Below are 22,506 nucleotides of genomic sequence, written 5' to 3' on the forward strand. Positions count from 1 at the left end.
AAAATGTTTGACTGAATTCACAAAATTTGCCAGGAATTCAGGGACCAGCTTGGGATAATAGAAGAGAGCTCCACTAATAAAATAAAATAAAAATATTTAACAAATTTCCTCAGAATTAAAACTCCTCATTCAGGAGTTGACTATAACAATGAAGCAAAAAATAAGTTCTAAGAACGATCATCAATACAAAGGACAGCAAAAATTCTCAAGGTCTTTTCCTTTTTGCTGAGGCCATATTTGTTTAGCTCCTCTCTGGCTGGTCCTCAGGTAGAGCTCCATGGGTTCAAAGCTGCTTTCCAGTTACCTCACCTATGTCACCAACCTTCACTTGTAAATATGGACTATGTCTGCAGGCTGTGAGACCAAGGAAGGCGTCACAGCCAATGCCCACATCTAATGCACTTTGATAGATATCAGTGGAGCGTAGGATGGTGCATTTGGCTGACTACTCCAGTGCCAAACTGAGGGACTGCTGCACTGTCAGAGGTGTTCCCTTTCAGATGAGATGTTAAACCTCGGATGTAAAGGTCCCATAGCACTGGTTTGAAGAAAAGTGGGTGGGGGAGGGAGGAATATCCCTGGTGTCCTGGCCAATATTTATCACTCAATCAACATTACAGATAATAAGTTATCTGATCATTACACTGCTGTTTATGGGAGCTTGCTGTGTATATATTTGCTGCCCCGTTTCCTATTTTACAACAGTGACTACACTTTAAAAAGTACTTCATTAGCTAAAAGTGCTTTCAGGCTGGTGGTCATGAAATAAGCTATCTAAACACAACTTTCTTTTTATCCTTCCTTTGCCCAGAGATAGAGGGGTCAGCTATTAGTGTCCCTCCTGCTGCCTGATTGAGAGCAGCTAGCTCAGAACAAAGCAGAGGACAAACCTTGAACCTGCACGAGCTACGGATCAAGCGAAGTACCAGATGATGCTATTACCAACTGAACATTCGATGTAATGATGTGGTAAGTGCAAATACGAAATATTGTATACTATCATGAATGGAATGGCAAGAAGGGATAAATCAGAACACAGAAGCTGCTTAACCATTCTCATCAACCAATGCTCAATATAAAGACGCACTATGAATCCTACAGTGGGAACAACCAACTTCACACTGCATGCAAATTTCAACATTTTAGGAGTGAAATTAAGAAACACTTCTTCACAAAAAGGGTGAAAGGAGTTGGAACTCTTTTCCACAAGCAGCAATCGATGCTAGATCAATTGGTAACGTTAAAACTGAGATTGATGGATTTTTTTGACAGAAGATATTAAGGGATATGGGGTGGAAGTGGATATATGGAGTTAATTCGTAAATCAGCTATGAATCCACTGAATGGGCAAAACAGGCCCAAAGGGGCTAAAACAGTCCTTCCTGTTTCAATGCATAATTTAGTCAGGAATATTGTTCAATTCCTAAACACATCTGTGTATGTGCATGCATACAGTAACATGTGCCAAGCTACTGTGATACCAGGGAAAGACTTTCACAAAATAAATCAAGGGCGCAGAAAATACTCTGGCTGGGGGGCTTCAATGTCTATCACCAAGAGTGGCTCAGGAGCACCATCACAGACTGAGCTGGCCGAGTAGTGAGGGAATCAACAAGAGGGAAAAAGATACTTTACCTCACCCTCACCAACCTGCCTGCTGCAGATGCATCAGTCCATGACAGTATCGGTAGGAGTGTCCACCGCACAGCCCTTGTGCAGACTAAGTCCCACCTTCACATTGAGGATACTCTCTATCATGTTGTGTGGCACTACCACCATGCTAAATGGGATAGATTTCGAACAGATCTAGCAACTCAAGACTGGGCACCCATGGGGCACTGTGAGCCATCAGCAGTAACAGAATTGTACTCTAACACAATCTGTAACCTCATGGCCCAGCATATCCCCCAACTCTACCATTACCATCAAGCCAAGTCAACCCTAATTCAATGAAGAGTGCAGGAGGGCACCTAAAAATGAGATGTCAACCTGGTGAAGTTATAACACAGGACTACTTGCATGTCAAACAACAGAAGCAGCAAGTGATAGGTACAACTAAGCAATTCCACAACCATGGATCAGATCTAAGCTCTACAGTCCTGTCACATCCAGTCCTGTATGGTGGTGGACAATTAAACAACTCACTGGATGAGGAGGCTCCACAAGTATCCCCATTCTCAATGATGGGGAAGACCAGAACATCCGTGCAAACAATAAGGCTAATGCAGTCACAATAATCTTCAGCCAGAAGTGCCGAGTGGATGATCCATCTCAGCCTCCTCCAGAGGTCCCCAGCACCATAGATGCCGGTTTTTCAACCAGTTCGATATCAAGAAACAGCTGAAGGAACTGGATACTGCAAAGGCTATGGGCCCTAACAATATTCCAGCAATAGCACTGAAGACTTGTGCTCCAGAACTTGCCATGCCCCCAGCCAAGGTGTTTCAGTACAGCTACAACACTGGCATCTACCAGGCTATGTGGAAAATAGCCCAGGTATGTCCTGTACACAAAAAGCAGGGCAAATCCAAACTGGCCAGTTGCCGTCCCATCAGTCTACTCTCAGTCATCAGTAAAGTGATGGAAGAGGTCAACAACAGTGCTAACAAGTGCCACTTGCTTAGCAATAACCTGCTCACTGATGCCCAGTTTGGGTTCTGTCAGGGTCACTCAGATTCTGACCGTATTACATCCTTGGTTCAAACATGGACAAAAGAGCTGAACTCCAGAGGTGAGATGAAGGTGACTGCCCTTGACATCAAGGCTGCATTTGATCAGAGTGTGGCATCAAGGAGCCCAAACAAAACTGGAGTCAATGGGAATCGAGGGGAAACTTGGTTGTTGGAAGTCAATCATTTCCAACCAAGGGCATCACTGCAGGAGTTCCTCAGGGCAGTGTCCTAGGCCCAACCATCTTCAGCTGCTTCATCAATGACCTACCTTCCATCATAAGGTCATAAGTGGAGATGTTCGCTAACAATTGCACAATGTTTAGCACCATCCGCGAATTCTGAGATACTAAAGCAGTCCATGTCTAAATACAGCAAGGCCTGGGCAATATCCAGACTTGGGCTGACAAGTGGCAAGTAACATTCAAGCCACACAAGCGCCAGGCAATGGCCATCTCCAACAACAAAGAAACTAACCATTGCCTCTTGATGTTCAAAAGGCATTACTATCACTGAATCCCCCACTATCAACATCCTGGGGGTTACCATTGACCAGAAACTGAACTGGACTAGCCACATAAATACCGTGGCTGCTATAGCAGGTCAGAGGCTAGGAATCGTGCGGCAAGTATCTCACCTCCTGACTCCCCAAAGCCTGTCCACCATCTCCAAGGTACAAGTCAGGAGTGTGACGGAATACTCTCCACTTGGCTGGATGAGTGCAGCTTCTATAACACAAGAAGCTTGACACCATCCAGGACAAAGCAGCCCACATCCACTCCCTCCACCACTGACAAACAGTGGCAGCAGTATGTACCATCTACAAGATGCGGTGCAGAAACTCATCAAGGCTCCTTAGGCAGCACCTTCCAAACCCAAGACCTCTACCATCTAGAAGGAGAAGGGCAACAGATACATGGGAACACCACCAGGTGAAGTTCCCCTCTAAGTCGCTTACCATCCTGACTTGGAAATATCCCACCATTCCTTCACTGTTGCTGGGTCAAAAACCTGGAACTCCCTTCCTAACAGCACTATGGATGTACCTACACCACATGGACTGCAGCAATTCAAGATGGCAGCTCACCACTACCTTCTCAAGGGCAACCGGAGAAGGGCAATAAATGCTGGCCTAGCCAGCAATGCCCACATCCCATAAATGATTTTTACAAAAGTGCGGAAGGCCATTTAACCCAATTGCCCACTTTTTACATGGGATCATAGACAGTGAATATCCGTGTACTCTGCTGGCTACAACACAAACATGAAGCTGGCTTCACTCTCCATCAGGGAGCCTCATCAGGAACAGGAAACTCTGGTTTCATTTCAACCCCTGCTTAAGGACACTGGGGCAATATGTTGTGCCCAAGTGTTGCCCCAGCTGAAGTTAGCTTGTTCAACATAGACAAGGAATCATATCTGGAACCTTCTGGTCCACAAGGCTTAGTGAGACACTGGATAATGCCTTCACGTAATTAGCTAGAATTTCAAAATAAGGTCGCCTAGAACAGTATGACAAAGTGTTTCTATATTGTTCAAGGACAATATAGACAATTCAAGGAATTCACAGATTATAACCGCAAAGGCCACACGTGCTCATGGTAATTTACAACAAGGAAATTGAACAGTATCAGGACATAAAAACTTCCAAATTAGGTACAAAAAGAATTGCTACATACAAGATTAAAGATGATTTGTGTCATCCTTCAAGTTCCCCTGAAGAGTCACTGGGGGGGGGGGGGGGGGGTCTTGCACACACCCAGTGTCCACATTACTCCAAGAGTGCATGCAACAGAGTTTCTATACAAGAACTTCTTTCAATTTATGCAAAAGGTTGAAGTTTTTCATTGGACTACTTTCACACCAGATCAATTCAATCATGCCATCAGTTCCATACAGTCTAACCTGACAAATAGATTCAAAACGGTAAAATTGGTCAGCTAAACATTTTTGCAATCACTTGGCCCCATGTATTGAGCACCAAAAGATTTCAATGAGATAGTAACCCCAGGACAGAGGAACTGTGGTGACTAGTTTCAATATGGCGCTCTGCAGTGCTGGTATCCATAGAATAGAGAAGCAAAATAGCAGCTTGTGTTGTATGGTGGTTTCAGTATCTAATTCCACACCCTCTTTAAATAGCTTGACACTGCTTCCTCTTCCCCCAAAGTAACTACGCTTCCTGAGTTAGCAGCAGCTCAGCGACCTTCTCAGGGAGTGGAACTTCAATGAGGTGCGTGTGTTGAGGAGCAGCAGCAAGTCTCCATGTTCACGTTGAGTTATTTGGGGATACTGGTATGGTCTCCTCCAATAAAACTCAAGAAAACAACAGCTGATATATCAGTAAACCAAAATGTTGAGTCAAAGATAGCCTGAATAGGTTGCAGAAAAATTGGCACAATTCTGAATTACACAATCTACAGAACGGAAACAGGCCAACTGGTCTATACTGCATAACAGCCTCATCCCATTTTAATTACCTCCCCCCACCCTGATCCTTATTCCTCTATTCCCTTTTCCGTCAAGTACACATCAAGCCTCCTCCTAAAGGCATCATTCCAAACTACTTCAGCCACTCCAAGCTTTTGTGAAACAGGCTTGGAATACCAAGGAGGTGGTTAAAAAAGGGGAGGGTGGGGTGAAGATCCATCTCCACCCACTGATATTTAGGCAGAACAGAAATCCAATCACATGTACCAGGTGCAATAGTCAATTCTACACACACTTATATAATAAAATACGTATGGAGTTGTTCCAGTACTTTATTTTTATTTCAGATTTCCAGCACAGTATTTTGCTTTTATTTATGCTAGGGAAATTAGACATTTGAGCCTCGCAAAGGCTGAATGTCATTCCATATAAAATGGCCGACAGCCAATTCCTCAGAAGTGGCTGCTGAATATGAAGCATGGCCATTTGAAATAGTCACTAGTGTTCAGTAAAGTAATGGCAATGGTTCAAACATCCGAAGTTACCACACTGTGTCTTAAATTTCTAGCTCAAGAAAGCATTTCAACTGCACACTTTTCACACCACCCATTTTTAGTGCCCAGATGAGTCTGCCAATCTTACCCATATTAGTTTTAGATGGCAATAGAGCCCTCAAGGGACAAGACAAAGTGCTCGCCTACTGCACCACCCAATTCCTCATGCTTTTATTGCACTTCAGGAACATCCTGAGCTTGTGAAAGACACACTATAAATCCAAGTCTTTTTCCCTTCTCTCTCCCTTCCTGAAGGCTCCATCACCCTACATACACTCTCCAGTATAGCTTCAGCAAACTACCACCATAAATCTCCAGTCACCTGCCATTTTAATTCTCCACCTGCATCTCAACTCTGACCTTTGCCCTCATAATCCTACACTATTCAAATAAAGCTCAAGGAACAGAGCCCCATCATTTGGTTAGGCACTAGACAGTATGCCAACCTCAACACCAAGTTCAACCATTTCAGATCATAACCACAACACCTATTTTTTCCGACAGTGGGTATTGTAATGGTTCTGCTGCTCTCTTAATCCTTCCAGCCTTCCACCCAATCACAGACGGTCATCATCACAAGATCACATTGCTCTTTGTAGAAACTTGTAGATTCCTGCCATGCATAAATTGGCTGCTGCACTCCCTACATTACAATAGTGACTATACTTCCAAGTGTTTCTGTGGCTGTAAAGCACTTTGGAACATCCTAAGAATATAGAATATGAATTGGGAGCAGGAGCTGGCCTTTCGGCTCCTTGCACCTGCTCCGCCATTCAATAAGATCATAGATGATCAGGTTGTGCCTAAACTCCACGCTCCTGCCTGATCCCAATAACCCTCGACTCCCTTGTAGATCAGAAATCTGAAACTCAGCCTTGGATATATTCAACGATCCAGCCTCCACTGCTCTCTATGGAGCAGAATTCCAAAGACTAACAACCCTCAGAGAAGAAATGCTTCTTCATCTGTTTTAAATGGGCGACCTCATACTTTTAAAACTCTGCTCCCCTAGTTCTAGGTTCCCCAACATGGGGAAACATCCTCCCAGCATCTACCTTGTCAAGCCTCCTCAGAACGTTATATGTTTCAGTAAGATCACCTCTCATTCTGCAAGTTCCTGCTCAATCTTTCATCATAAGACAACCGTTTCATTCTAGGAATCAGCATAGTGAACTTTCTCTGCATTGCTTCCAATACAAATATAGCCTTCCTTAAGTAAGGAGACCAAAACTGCACACAATACACCAGGTTTGGTCTCACCCATTACTGTACAATTGTTGTAAGACATCTCTACTTTTATGCTCCATCCCTCTTGCAAGGTAGGCCAACATTCCATTTGCCTTCCTAATTACTTGCTGTACCTGTATGCTGACTTTTTGTAATTCATGTACAAGAACACCCAGATCCCTCTGTACTGCAGCATTCTGCAGTTTCGCTACATGTTAATATTCTACTTTTCGATTCTTCCTGCCAAACTGGACAGCCTCACATTTTCCAAAATCATACTCCTCAGCCAAAGTTTTGCCCACTCACATAACCTGTCTATATTTTTACAACTTAATATCCTACTTACATTTCTATCGTCAGCAAACATGGCTCGAGGCCAGCTCTGCGTGCAAGTCATTAATATCCCAAGGTTGTAAAGGCACTATATAAATGCAGGTATGTCTTTCTTCCCGTTCTTTCTCCTCCAGCCTTTGCTTGCTTAAAATTCACTAAATTTAACATTTTCCAGTTGCGACCAAAGGGAAACAGCCTGAAACGTTAACTCTGTTTATCACTCCACAGATGCAATCGGACCTGCTAAGTATTTCCAGGACTTTGTTCTTATTTTCTTTATGACTTTTTTTCTTCTGAGATTTCCAGCATCCAAAGTTTTTTGCCTTTATAAAATGCAAGATGCTAGTTCTGAGTTAACAGAAGACAGTTTTCAATTCCCACAAGAGTGTTAGCATTGTGCCTTTGGAGTGCTTAATCAGATAAGGACAAATACAAAAGCAAAATGCTGCTGATGCTAGAAATCTGAAAAAATAAAAATAAACTTGTTGCAAATGTTCAGGTCTGGTAGTGTCTGTGAAGGGGAAACAGAGTTAACGTTTCAGGCCGATGGTCTTACATCAGAACAGACCATGCCTGCTCTCTGAAATGTTAGCTCTATCTGCACAGAGAAACAAAGATCCTTCTATTCTCTGTCAATAAGATTAACACCAACCTCAAACAAGCATTCCCGATTGCATCACTGCTCCTATTTTTTCCACTCAGCAGGAGCTGGTAATGATGCTGCCTCCATCCACCATTTCCAACATCATCTAGCATTCTGACCAAGTGCCCTTTGTGGGCAGTTTGTGCTTTAAACTCAGGTCTTTTATCTAGATTCAGTATCTAAATTAACAATTCCTTGAAGCTGAAGGGCCATTTTCAGCTCATTCGTTGGGGCTGATTCAAACTTGGCCCAGAGGTGAGCATGCTAACTGACTACATCATCAATTCCTTCCAGTGGACTTTCCGCAACATTCAATTCCAGTCCACTGGAAGTGTGGACTTTTGCTGGGGTGCAATTCTATCGACGAGCCGCCCTCCTGTATTGCCCATTCCTCCTTTGTTAGCCTAAACACTAAACGTGCACAAAGTATTCAAATGCGAAGAAGCATTATACCACAGCTTGAGCCTGTCGTCACTTGACACTTCCCAGCAATTGTCACTTGCCTCATTGGATGTGCATTTTTCAAATGAGGAAAGCCCATAATATCACTTCTGTCAAAGAGAGAATTTCAGTCATACCCTAAACTAAGGTCACAAAGACTAAATGATTCCATCCACAACTTCTAACCTCCTTTGCACAAAATTCCACCATCAGGCTACCTGCTTCAACTACTCCCAGATACCTAAGGGGCAAAGCATCAAAAAAATTTTCAGAGTGCACTGCTACTAAACTAGATTTAAGAATCTCGGTATATCTCAAAATACTTCACAGCTAATAGAATACTTTGGAAATGTAGTCATGCTGCAGGATCACAGGAACGCTGCAGCCAACTTGTGCACATCAAACTCCTGCCAACAGCAACAAGACAATTGTAATGATGACGGCTGTGGGATAAATATTTGCTAGGACACCAGGAGAACACCCCTACTCTTTGTCAAATAGTGCATTATAATATTTTATATCACTCAAGAGGAAAGAAGGTTTAACCACTCATCTGAAATGAGCGCCTTTGACAATACAGCACTTCCTTAGTATTGCAGTGAAGTGCTAGCCTGGATTATGTGATCAAGGGTCTTGAGCTGGGCTTGAACCCACAACCTTCTATCCACTGAAGCACAAATGACAACAAAAATGAAAGACCCCAATATTCCAAGCTCGCACACAACCCAAATAAACACTAGGTCAGTCTTCATGGAAGGCAACTGAATACACCCATCCAAAGATTTTAAACTTTGCTGCTTATATTGAATTTGGTAACATTCACATAAAGCAAGTATTTTTTTCAAGTTCAAGTTGTGGCTTCCAGTTTACAACCTGCATCTCACCGTTTAAAAAAGTTAAAGCCACAAAACATTCACACAACTGCCAGGAAACCCAAAGTGTTGAGCGGAGATCTTGTCCAAAATGAACATCTGATCAGTGGACACAGCGGTGATCCTGAAAGCAGACACCAGGTTTTAACCCCAATCCATTCCTGGACAAAGTCTTTCACATCCAATTCTGTTTAGATAAAATCCAGAAACGATGCTAGAATAAAAAGCTCTGACCAGAGGATTATCATGAACTCTTACAGTTTAGCAGATGCAGACTACATACAGGAAACCATACCAAAAACCCCAAGAAAAGACCCCCTTTTCAGAGAATGTATGCATAAGTGTAGCAAAGCATATACTGGGCAACTAAATCTTAAATTGTGTGTGCATGCACGTGTTTGTGTTTGGGGTTGGGTCTGCTGCTGTCTACAAAGTCTGAGCCTTCTGGCATTAAAATTAAAAGCTTAAAATTAGGTACATTTTACTCCACTGATGGACTACACTGTACATGAAAGTCACACACCTATAAAGAAAGCTTTATATTTATATAACTCCTTTCATGACCTCAGGATGCCCCGAAGAGCTTTACAGCCAATGCAGTACTTTTGTTAGGTAATCACCATTGTAATGTCAGAATTTCAGCAACCAATTTGCAATGTCCCACAAACAGCAACGTGATAATGACCAGATGATCTGTTTTAGCGATGTTTGTTGTGGGATAAATATTTGCCTGGACACTGGACAGAAATCCACATCTCTTCTCCAAAATACTACCATGGCATCTTTTACTTTAACCAGCTTAATTTACCTGAAAGATAGCACCTCCAGCAGTGCAGCCCTCCTTCAGTACTGCAGTGAAATGCCAGCCTGGATTATGTGCTCCAGTCTCTGGAGTGGTAAAAGTGCTACCACTGAGGCACTGCTGACGTGCGACTTAATATAATGCAAATCATCATTTATTTCTGTTACTTGTGGGATCTGACAATGTGCACACTGGCTGCTGGAGTTTCATCCACATAGCACCAGTGACTGCACTTTACTATACATCAAGATCTTTGGGACATCCTGTGACACACAAAGAGGGCCTTAAAAATGCAAGCACATCATTCTTGCTTATGATTTGCAAGTCACCTCAAATTGCTCCCACTGTTATCAGCAGCAAAATAGGCTACTAATAAGTTCTTCAAAATACACTCGCCAGACACATCCCAAGTTTCTAAGTAATGTCAAAATTCTTGCCCAGCTGCATATCAAAGGCAGGGTCTGGCTTGGGTTAAGGTTCCATGATTTTTAAAAATTATACTCTTATGGTGGTGGGAATCTGGAACTCACTGCCTAAAAGGGTGGTAGAGGCAGAAACCCTCATAACATTTAAGTAGTATTTAGATGTGCACTTGTGATGCCATGGCCTACAAGGCTATGGGCCTAGTGCAGGAAAATGGGATTAGAATATTTAGGTACTAGTTTGACTGGCGTAGACTCGATGGGCCGAAGGGCCTTTTTCTGTGCTGTAGCCCTCTATGACTCTATTTCTGCTGCCTAATTTCCACACATGTATCCAAAAACAAAGCACATTTGATAGTTTGAACTCTGGCTTGTTTCACATACACAATACACAAATTTGAGTATGACAGAACACTGCAAATGTTAAACTGTATGTAAACTGTACTAGTCATTGAATCACAAGCTGAAGATTTCTCCTGTAGATGGCAGATTCGAGGAAGCTCTTATTAAACCAGTGAGATCAAACTGACTGACTGCTTCAAAACCACCTGATCCATGAACACAACTCCCAACAGGCCAGGCTGCCAATGAGATCAAATCTGGCTTGTGTTTGCAAAGTTGTACAACAAATTCCAACATTTGCATTTCAGCCAGCTGAACACCTTCCAGTAACTGCTGCCAGTAAAAGCAAGTGCATGTACGGGGACACTGAGGGCCGACAGGAACAGGCCAGAGAATGAGGCCCCCCACCCCTCATGGTTCAGCAGGTTACTTATGATCACTTGAACAAGATGTCCAAATGGTTACAGCACATGTACAACCATACCCACAGAAAGGACAGACATTTTAGGAGACGAAAGGAAAAAGCCTGGGCATGGAGAAACAAGTGAAAGAAAATCTACACATTCCTCTGAGCCATTTTTAAACATTGGAAGTTGCAATGATAAATGGAAATTCCTCTCTCCTCTATCAGCGACATTAGGACTACAATTCTAGTGACACACCTTGCAAATGGGAGAGAGAATAACCCTGCACACATATGCACCCCTCTGCCACTCCCAAAATAATTGTGCTGGAATGTGGCTCAGGGTCACTGACTCGATCATCTCGTCTAGTAGGAAAAGCCGTCAGGATTTCTCCTCTTACCCAGGGACCTCTGATGGCTGTCACAAACATGCAAGCATGATTGGCTGAGTCTCTCCCCAAGACATGAGGAACACACAGAAGGCACCCAGTGTATTGTACCTCAGAGCCAAGCACTCACTGCTCGAGAGAGAATATGCTTAGTTCAAATAAAAAGTGAAAAGCATTCTTTTTGTTTGCACTCTTATTTCACACTAACCAATAATGATGCTTCTTGAACCTACACACTCTCCCGCAACCCCTGCTACAATCACTTTTGTTTAACCAGCCTTTGGGACATACGTCAATGCAGAGCTCAGGAAGATCTTTCCCAGCAACTCCGCTGCCTTACCTAGATCAGAAAGCCCATATGGAGGAATTGTGCATGATACAACTTAACACAAATGGCCTACAGCACACAACTGTGCTCCATGAATGTGAACAAAAGAAACACAACTGGTTTCTACCACTGCCTAAAAAGCAACGTGTAGTTCAATGTAATAGAGCAGGAATACATCTGGGGAATAGGGAATTACCACTTTCCAAGTAAATATTTGTGGCCTGTATCATCAATGCACAGAAGGACCACTTAACAGCTTTCAGCTATTTTATGAGAAAGTACAATCTGATATTTAAACAATGAATTAAAACAGCAATGAAGATATTTTGTTAAAAAATTGTGCAGACCAATAAAAGTCAGACGAGATCAGGCTTTCAGTGCAAATGGGCTCAATTAAGTTGCAAATGCAACATTTTCGGAGTCAAGCTGACAAAGATTTTAATAGTACCCTAGTTTAAGAGGAAATGCTGATTGAAAGCTCAGTTGGCAATGGAACTGCATGGATGAGTTTCACAGAGCAGTGTGTTCCAGGTATTCAGACCCATTTGTGCTGAAGTAGCTCCTCAAATGTTACAATTGGCCCCTGTACTCTTAAATGAGGCAAAAGAACAAAAATTAGGTTCTGATGAAGGGTCATCACCAAGTTGATGTTAACTCAGTTTCTTTCTCCACAGATGCTGCCTGTCCTGCTGAATATTTCCAGCATTTTCTGTTTTTATTTCAAAATTAGGCAACAATTTTCACATTTTTTAAATCTATTCACAGAATACTGGCATCATGAGCAAATCCAACATTTGCTGCCCCTCTCCAACCGTCCTAGAGGTGGCAGTAATGGTGCTGAGTTGTCTTTTTGAACCAGGTGGTGTACGTGCACCCAGAGTGCTGTTAGGGAGAGTTCCAGGATTTAACCCAGTGACAGTGAAAGAATAGTAACATTGTTCCAAGGGAGAAAGGTGAGAGACTTGGGAGGGGAACTTGCAGGTGCTGGTGTTCTCGTGCATCTGCTGCCTGAGGCAGAGAGCACAGGTTTGGGAGGTGCTGTCTAAGGAGCCTTGGTGAGTCGCTGCAGTGCATCTTGTAGATGGTACACACTGCTGCTACTGTGCATCGGTGGTGCAGGAAGTGGATGGGGTGCTAATAAAAATGGGCTGCTTAGTCCTGGCTGGTGTTGAGCTTTTTTAAATTTATACATGGTATGTGGGCATCGCTGGCTAGGCCAGCATTTATTGCCCATTCCTAATTGCCCATGTTCAGAGGGAATTTAAGAGTCAACCACATTGCTGCAGGTCTGGAGTTACATGTAGGCCACACAAGGTAAGGACAGCCGAATTCCTTCTCTTAAGGACATTATTGAACCAGTTGGGTTTTTACAACTATCGGCAATGGTTTCATGATCATCAGACTTTTAATTCCAGATTTTAGTTCAAATTTCACCATCTGCCATGGTGGGATTCAAACCCAGGTCCCCAGAGCATTACCTTGGGTATCTGGAAAACTAGTCCAGTGACAATACCACTATACCACCATCTCCCAGAGAGTATTCCATCACACTCGTGACTTGTGCCTTGTAGATGGTGGAAAGGTTTTAGGGAGTCACTTACCACAAAAATCCCAGCCTCAGTTGCTCTTGTTGCCCCAGTATTTATACCACTGGTCCAGTTAAAGTTGCAGGTTAATGGTAATCCCCCCCCAGCCCAGAATGGTGGGAGATTCATCAATGGTAATGCCAGTGAATGTCATGGAAAGATGATCAGATTCTCTCTTGTTGAGATGGTCATTGCCTGGCATGTGTGTGGCAGGAACTTATATGGTCCCTTATTAGGCCAAATTGGAATGTTGTCCAGGTCTTTCTGCATGAGGGCACAGACTGCTTCAGTATCTGAGGAATTGTGAATAAAACTGAACATTGTGCTAACATCAGCAAACATCCCCACTTCTGACCTTATGATGGATAAAATGACATCGATGAAGCAGCTGAAGATGGCTGGGCCAAGGACTCTACCCTGAGGAACTCCTGCAATGACATCCTGGAATTGAGATGACTAACCTCCAACAACCACAACCATCTCCCTTTGTGCTAGATATGATGCCAACCAGTGGAAAGTTTTTTCCAATTCCTACTGGGTTCAGTTTTGCTAAGGCTCCTTGATCTAATACTTGGTCAAATGCTGCCTTGATGTCAAGGGCAGTCACTCTCACCTCACCTCTTTTGCCCATGCTTCATCAAGGCTGCAATGGGGCCTAGAACAGAGTAGTCCAGGCAGAACCCAAACTGAGCATCAATTTGCATTGGTACATGCCAGTCAATAGCACTGTCGGGCTCCTCCCATCACTCTACTGATGGCAGAGGGTAGACCGACAGGGCGGTAATTGGCTGGATTGGATTCGTCCTGCTTTTTGTGGACTGGACACACACAGGCCATTCTCCACATTATCATTTAGGTGTCAATGTTGTAGCTGTACTGGAATAACTTAGATAGGGGTGCGGCTATTTCTAGAGCACAAGTCTTCAGCACTGCAGCCGGGTCAAGTGTCAGGTCTGTTTTACTCAGTAGATTGATTAGAACAAGGTCAAGTTGGTTTTTCCCTCATGTTGGTTCTCTCACGATCTGCTGCAGGCCCAGTCTGGTAGGGCTCAGCCAGCTCAGTCAGTAGTTGTGCTACTGAGCCACTTTCAGTGATAGACATCAACCACCACCCACCCCACCACCACCCAGAGCACATTCTGGGCCTTTGCTATCCTCAGTGTTTCTTCCAAATGGTGTTCAACATGGAGGAGTACTGATTCGTCAACTGAGCTGGCAGGGAGAGTGCTGGGGGGAGGGTGAGTAGGTGATAATCAGCAGGATGTTTCCTTGCTCAGGTTTGACCTAGTGCCATGAGACTTCATGGGGTCTGGAGTGAATGTTGAGGCCTCCCCTGGGGTTACTCCCTCCCGACTATATACCACAATGGGACAGGGCATACTCGGGGTTTGGATTGGTTGAAAGGTATTATTCTGAGAATTTGGCTATGTCTCTGGGATAGCTCTCTCAATCTTACCACAAGTCCCCAAATGTTTGTGAAAATGACTTTGCAAGGTTGACCAGACCAGTTATGCCTTTGTCGTATCCAAATCTACTGCCTTGGTCAATGCTAGTTAGTCTGTTAGGTTTTGATATAGTTTTTCAGAGGTTTTGATACAACTGTGTGGGGCTTGCTAGGCCATTTCAGAGTGCAGTTAAGAGTCAATCACATCACTGATTAGTAGGTAAGATGGCAGACTTCCTTCCCTATTAGATATTAATGAATCAGATGGGTTTTCTATGACAATCTGGTAACTTCAGGGTCATCATTACTAATACTAGCTTTTTAATTGCAGATTCATTTAATTGCAGATTCATTTAATTAACTGAATTTAAATTCTCCAGGTGCCATAGTTGGATTTGAACTTGTCTCTCTGGATCACCAATTCATGTCTCTGGATTACAAGTCCAAGAATTTAACCACTATGCTACCATATCCTATAATGTATTGTCTCCAATATCATGAAAACATCCCAAAATACTTCACAGGGTTTCACAAACATCCTAGTCACATATATGTCTTGGGACAAATGACTAAAAGCTTGGTCAGGAGTAGATTTTAAGAAGCATCTTAAAGGAGGAAAGAGATGATGAGACAGAGAGGCTTAGTGAGGAATTCCAGAACTTAATGCCTAGGATTAAACGAGGCTGGAATTGAAGCACACAGAGGACTCAGAGGGCTGTAAGACTGTGGGTGGTTAGAGATAGGGAGGCAAGGTCAGGAAGGGATTTAAACACAAGGATGAGAAGTTTGAAACCTCAGGGTCTTTTCAATTGATTGCAAACCGGTGACTCCTGCAGGGCTCTGGTGAACAAGAGTTTATATCGCTATTCTGAGTTCCTATCCAGCTGAGGCCTGGTAGCAAGGAACAGGCAGAATAGGCAGGGCTGCAGTGCAGTATGAATCAGCATCTTCAGGAAGAGGAAAACCAAAACTGATAAGAACAGCATATATCTTTCATTACATCTGAAATCTTGCAACATGTTAGCAGAGTACAAGGCTGCAGATATACTAACATGATTCAGTAGTCATAGATGAAACCCATCTTAGAATAGACACTAAATCCAAGAACCAGGGAAGCTCATTTCACATTTACCACCACCACCAAATTGCACAACCAAGCAGACTAGCAGCATCTGTTTAATGGCAGCACTTTCACCAACTGGTTTAACATGTGTACAAACTCCAGGGTCTGAATAGAAGTCAAACCTCTGCACCAGCTTGAAGAACTGAAAGCAAAGTTGGAAAACACTCTGATTTCTCTGCGTGACCAAGGTATATACACTGGTGATCTGATCACAATACATTAGCATGCCCACCTTCCAGAACTGACCAAAACAACTATCCCAACATAAGTACAAGACTATGCAACTTATTTACTTAATTGAACATGCCAAGGGCCAGCACAGGACAGAATGTACCCATTTTCTCCTGCTCCTCTTTGGTAGTTTCATGCTTAATCTGGTAAGTGCCCACCCTTTAGATTTGAGCCCAGGCTGTGAATGTCAGCAATTTATGTATCACAGCTGAGCTAGATGCCACAGGGGTCGCTGCACAGTAACCAGGAGCAGGAATGGCTGGCTGATTTTACCAAGAGCACAGAGGCCTACCTGCTCAGCACAGGCTGAGGTCTGAAAGTCAGCCCTTCTGATTTATGCAACCTGCTTTGACAGCAGCCTTCCAACAGAGCACCTTCAAATAAATTATTCTTTCACACAGTTGATTCTTCCCCACCCTGACTGTACATCAATGAAACATCACAATGGAACCGCAAGGTGGAATGTGCCATAGAAGCTTCAAATTGAGAGATTCAGAGCACCAGAGTTCTCCAAAAATAAATCAGAACATCAGAAAGTTGACATTACCAGTTTCCTCATTTCAAACTGCTGCTAACCAAGACCCACACAAAAGCAGATTTCTTCATCAATAATCTGCATTTCATTGGGGAGCTACAATGTGAGATACCCAGGAGTCAGGATAAGGTTACCAAGCTTCCAGAAATGAAAAATCAACCGCCTGGACACTGTTGCTAGCAACCCAAGAGAAAGAAAAATAGAGGCACTGGGGAAGAAAAAAATATTGTTCTTTGAAGACTTCTGTCGATTAGATTTAAAAAATACTGGAGATTGGGCGGAGGTGGGGGGAAGAAGACTATTTGACTGGGAGGGGCGATGGAAGGCAGGAGACCGCTTAGGATGAAACCATCAGGAATCTAAACATAGTCGATGAACTGATTTCTGCGTTTCCTTTTCTGGGGGCTGAGGGAGGAGTGAGATCAGAACCTTCTGACTAAGTAAACATGTTCCCTTCAAGGCCACACCAAACCTACAATTGTATCTTCAAACTTTAAGATTTGAACGCCACATCTTCTGAACAGGAACTATGCTCTGGTGCACTCTATTTAAACTGACCGCTGATTAAAAAAAGAAAGGCTTGGGAGAAATCACATGCTCAGTAAGGGGAACTGAAACCCCTTGAAACTGAAGTACACTATTCTTCCAGGCACATGGGAACTTTCAAATCATACTTATAGAATGAAGAACGCTACATGCACACTAAGCCCATTTGGGAACTCTTAAGGCCAGATTTCCTCTCCCCATCCTGCTACTCTCCTGAAGGTGCTAACTCTGACTAGGACACGACTCCGTGGGCCCAGCAGGGGGTGCTTCTGCAGACATTCATGTGCAAGCAGAGTGAATGCAGCAATCAGTTTGACGATGAAGGGCATTGCAGTCAACAGCAATAACGTCCTCTGACAGTGTATATGCTCACACTCCTTCCCAAAAGGAATCACTGAACTCTAGCAGGAGCAGGAATACTGAGTGTTTGGTCCTCTTTCTTTCTCTCTCTTTCCTCTCTAGTTATTCCTTAATGCAATGGCCATAGCATTCAGGTCATTTGTAGTTCCCCTAGTCACTTTGTTAACAACACAGACTTGGGAACTTGAGAGGCAGCAAGGTATCAAACAGCTCAGAGCATAGAGCTTAATGAGACATGCAAGAGTTCCTGCAACACCTATAGCCCCCGGCAACCACCCCAAAAACCATGCATAATTGCCCCAGCAACACCTACAGCAACCCCACCACCCCACATGGCTCAGTTAGTAGACAAGACCTAGACTGACATTCCAGTGCAGTATTGCAGGAGTGTTGCACTGTCAAGGATGCCATCTTTCAGATAAGACATCAAACCAAGGCCCCACCCACTTTCTCACGTAGCTGTAAAAGATTCCAAGGCATTGCTTTGAAGAGCAGCAGGGGAATTCTTCTGTGTCCTGGTTTATAATTGTTCCTCAGCTAACATCACAAACTGATTACCTTGCCATTTCTGTTTGTGGGATCTTGCTGTGTAAACTGCCTGTCATATTACAGCAATGACTACAGTGCAAGAGAACGTCACTGGTTGTAAAATGCTATGGGGTGCCCTGAAATTGTGAAAGGCACTATTTTTTTTTAAAAAGCTAAATGCAACTTATAGTTTATTGCACACAGCTTTTTCCAGCTGAGACATTAAGTGGCTTCACCCTAGAATTAGTTCACTGGTTAGCTGATTGATCAAGAATACAAAAACTGGTCAGTTCCCAACTTATTCCAACAACCCTAAGGAGACTAGTTCCAAAATTGGATGCAATTTAGCAAACATTTCTGATCCATAGCATTTTTTGTCAATCCAGGTTCTCAACATTACTGGTCTAAGAATGCACAATGAGCTTATATCAATTCTTCCAGGCAACACAGTATGTAAAGGCTAACTGGTACACACTGCACCAACCTAGAAGCTAAATGCCACCAGCTACACATTGAATGACATCAAAACATGCCACATGCAAAGACATTCAAAATTTAACATTTAATATTGTTCTAGAACATGACAAATTTACATTAGCACACACAAACACTAAGCTGTACAAGCAAAACCAAAAGGGATTTAATCAAAATAAATTTAACCCTCTGAGTGCTGCAGGTCTATAAAAGGTGAGCATATATAATCAGACTTCAATGCTGAAGTGATGGGATGCCAATTTAGACTAAATAGTCTCAATTCCTTGGATTTTAACAGCAGAGCTTTGTAAACTTATAACCTCTCTGTATTCTAAATTTATTTTCCAATCTTGTTCTTCCCTGATGCAATGGCCTAAGCAAGTGAAGTATTTCAAATCCTAAACTGAATGCTCGCGCTCTTTACAATTTTCTTTGGTGAACTTTGTCCGTGAAAGAGAAGCTTACGCTAGTTCTTTAAGGAACAGATGAGCATAGATGGCTCCTTCTCCTCCCTGGTTTCTATCAGGACCCCTGCAAACGGTACTGGAGATAATTTTCCCCCTCCCCAAGATATTCAAAACCACTTCCACCTTAGTTTGATGAGGAGGGAAAAGCAGAGAAAAGATACACAGTCTCTGTCACAAACCACAGATCATTACCCTACTCATACAGCCAGTCACAAGAAACAGTGGGAAAGGCAGCAAGGTATCAAACAGCTCAGAGCATGGAGCTCAATGAGACATGCAAGAGTTCCAGCAACACCCGTAGCCCCCGGCAACCACCCCAAAAGCCATGCGTAATCGCCCTGGCAACACCTACAGCAAGCCCACCCCCACCCCCAGCTGCACAAAAACCAACAACCCCAGCAACACCCACAGATTCCCCAGGCAACACCCACAAATCCTCCAGCAACAATCCTGGCAACAACCACAGATTCCCTGCAACAACCCCAGCAACACCCACAGATCTCTCTCCCACCCCCAACCCAGCAACCACCTCAACAGAACCCATAGCAACCGGGCAACCATCCCGACAACAAATATAGCTCCTGGAACTGACCTGGAAGCACCCACACACAGACTGTCCACCCCACCCCAGCAACCAGCCCAGTGGCATGCACAGCTCCATGATTCTTCCCTTCAGCCTTGGAGGCACAAAGGGTACAGTTCGACAGGCACAGGCAGCCTTCCAACACAACGCCACAGTGGCAATTCATCATGCGAGCCTGGACAATGGAAGAGTCAACACGTAATGTGGCCAAAGAGGGCATCACGGCTGATCCCCCAGTCATACAGTCACCTAGGGTTTACATAAGCACCACTTTCCAGCAATAGTAACAGAATGGTGCTTAAGGGCCCCAGGCCAAGGGTGCTGAGACAGCCGTCGTGTCTTTATTTCCACTGTGGGTGAGAATAGCTAATGCAGCACAGGCTGACATATGTTTCAAGCTTTAAAGAAGCTCATTAGCATATATACAAGTAACCAGCCCACCCACCCCCCGCCACCCCACCTCAACACTATCCAACCTCACCAGAGACAGACTGCAAGTCGAATTGGTCAGTACTCAGAGGGTTACAAATACAGTCACAGAACCGGAGCAAAAAATAAAAACACAGTAAGTAAAGAAGATAAGGCACCTGGAGACATCTGACACTGGGCATGCTCTGCAGGCATCTCAGTGCGCACATGCTCTCTACCAGGTTGGAGCAGCCTAGCCACAAAGACCTGGGCACAGAACACTGCAGGATAACAAAAGGAAGGAAGAGAAGCAGTTAGAAGCCAGACACGATCATATTGAAGTAGACAGCTTAATTTGTTAGTAACTATAAGCACAAAGCTTAGGTTCCATTCAGAGAAGAAGTTGAAATTTAATAGCAATGACTCTCAAATTGTTTCTTTGAAAGCTATGCAGGAACAAATTAGCTAAGAAAAGTGCAGTGCTAGCAGAATCATCATGCAGAACTATTAGGAATAGCAAAAGGCCATTAAACCCAACAAGTGCGTTCCCAACAAGTGTGTTCCTTTTCCGGAGATGCACCCTCCTTCCCAAATTTCTCAAGCTCTTCAATTCCAGTTTCGAGATTTCACAGCTGCTCAACACACGTGGTTAAACAAGTAAGATTTGAAATGATTTCTCTTCTCATTTCTATTTTTTTAACCAAATAACCCCCATAGTAATCATTTTATTACAAACTAGCACTGCACTGGAATGACTTTATATGGAAAACAAGCTTTATATAAATACCATCAACTCCCCTTTTGAAAGTGCCTGTATTTGTGAACATATAGATAACTATACAGATGCACAATAAAGTTCTGATTAAAAAAAACAAAACTGCCATCACAGGGTTGGAAACTCCTCTTCTAAAAACAGCTACAACTATCTAAAAATTAAACATAGTCAAGTCTACCAATGGCATAGTGAATAAGTAAAACCCCTGCTGCAGCTATGATCAAATCTCACACTTCATGAGGTCCTACACTTCAATCACGCTGGGCTGAGCAACTTAAATAACCGGCAGCAGCTGTGATGACCTCAGCACCTCTAGACTAGGGAAGAGACAAGAAATTACGCAGAAGAAGAGCACGAGGATGCACGAGAGCAGAGTGTGCATGTACGTGGTGGAGGAATAGTGCACTCAGACTTGAAATTCTCCATAGAACAGCGCTCCACGCTGTCTAGGCTCACATGAAAACTGTCATTGGAATACTTTTGCAAACTAGAATTAGTGTAATGTTTTCAGGAACATGAGAAGGGCATCAGACTCAAAAAGTCTGTCCCCTTTTTCCACAGATTAGCCATTTAGCTCATTTGGTCTCATCTTTCCAGAGCACCAATCCTGCCAGCTTTCTATCAAAATATCTAATGCCTTAAATGAAATCAATGGCTGACCTTAATTACCCCTCTTTACAATCCACCACAGTAGTTGACTGTCCAATCTGTGAAGCAGTATCTCCTGGCACCAGCTCTAAACCTACATGTCACAACCCCAAACCTCTGTCTCTTGCCCTGGCATGCCTGAACATATTGCTTTGGATTTATATTTTCTAGCACATTAAAGTACTTTATATGGCGTCTAGGATGACCTCAGAGGTCTTGGAGGCTGGAGAACTATTGTTTATATCTCTTCAATGACATCACTACATCAGCTCTAAGACCTGGATAGCCCTTTATAACATTGAACAGGATTAAGCAATATTACATACAAGTACAGGCTGAACAAAACACCTTACAGCTTTATCATGACTAGCCAGACTGGGTATTTGAACTCAACTAATTTGACAACTTAACATAGCAATTAAAAAAACAGAATACTATCTTACAAGTCAACTAACACGTACACACAAGCTTAAAAGTAAAATACTGCAGATGCTGGAAATCTGAAATAAAAACAGAAAATGCTGGAAAAACTCAGCAGCTCCAGCAGCATCTGGAGAGAAAGAAAGTTAATGTTTCAAGTCCAGCTCTGAAGAAGAGTAATATGGACTTGAAACATTAACTCTGTTTCTCTCTCCACAGATGCTGCCAGACCGGAGTTTTTCTAGCATTTTCTATTTTTATAACACACCTAAGTTTGTCTGGCAACTCAGTGATTCCTCATGGGAAAAGCAAATGCCTCGTGACTGCCCAGCTCACCCCAATGATGAATCAACATGCCACTGTCATCAACACATACGCTCTTGCACTTAAGGCCACGATGCCAAAAAGGGATTCTACACTAACCTTGAGCAATCCCTAGCTCACGTCCCATCAAGCAAACAACTGATCCTCCACGGAGATTTCCATGCCAGAGTCAGGAAGGATATGAATCTCTGAAAATATG

The 22,506-nt window shown here is 43.3% G+C and overlaps 1 protein-coding gene across 2 annotated transcripts in view; it reads right to left on the minus strand.

Moving 5' to 3' along the window:
• LOC121281130 (F-box/WD repeat-containing protein 11) overlaps positions 1-22,506 on the minus strand; it is a 170,254-nt gene that overhangs the window by 129,141 nt on the left and 18,607 nt on the right. The window contains exon 2 of one of the 2 annotated variants that reach the window (XM_041193836.1): positions 20,320-20,421. The exons of the other annotated variant lie outside the window; for it this stretch is intronic. Within the exon in view, the coding sequence (XP_041049770.1) occupies positions 20,320-20,421 (102 nt within the window). The remainder of the gene's footprint in view (positions 1-20,319; positions 20,422-22,506) is intronic. 2 annotated transcript variants of the gene reach the window in all.

The sequence above is a fragment of the Carcharodon carcharias genome, chromosome 8 (assembly GCF_017639515.1).
Source record: "Carcharodon carcharias isolate sCarCar2 chromosome 8, sCarCar2.pri, whole genome shotgun sequence".
NCBI classification, from domain to species: Eukaryota; Metazoa; Chordata; class Chondrichthyes; order Lamniformes; family Lamnidae; genus Carcharodon; species Carcharodon carcharias.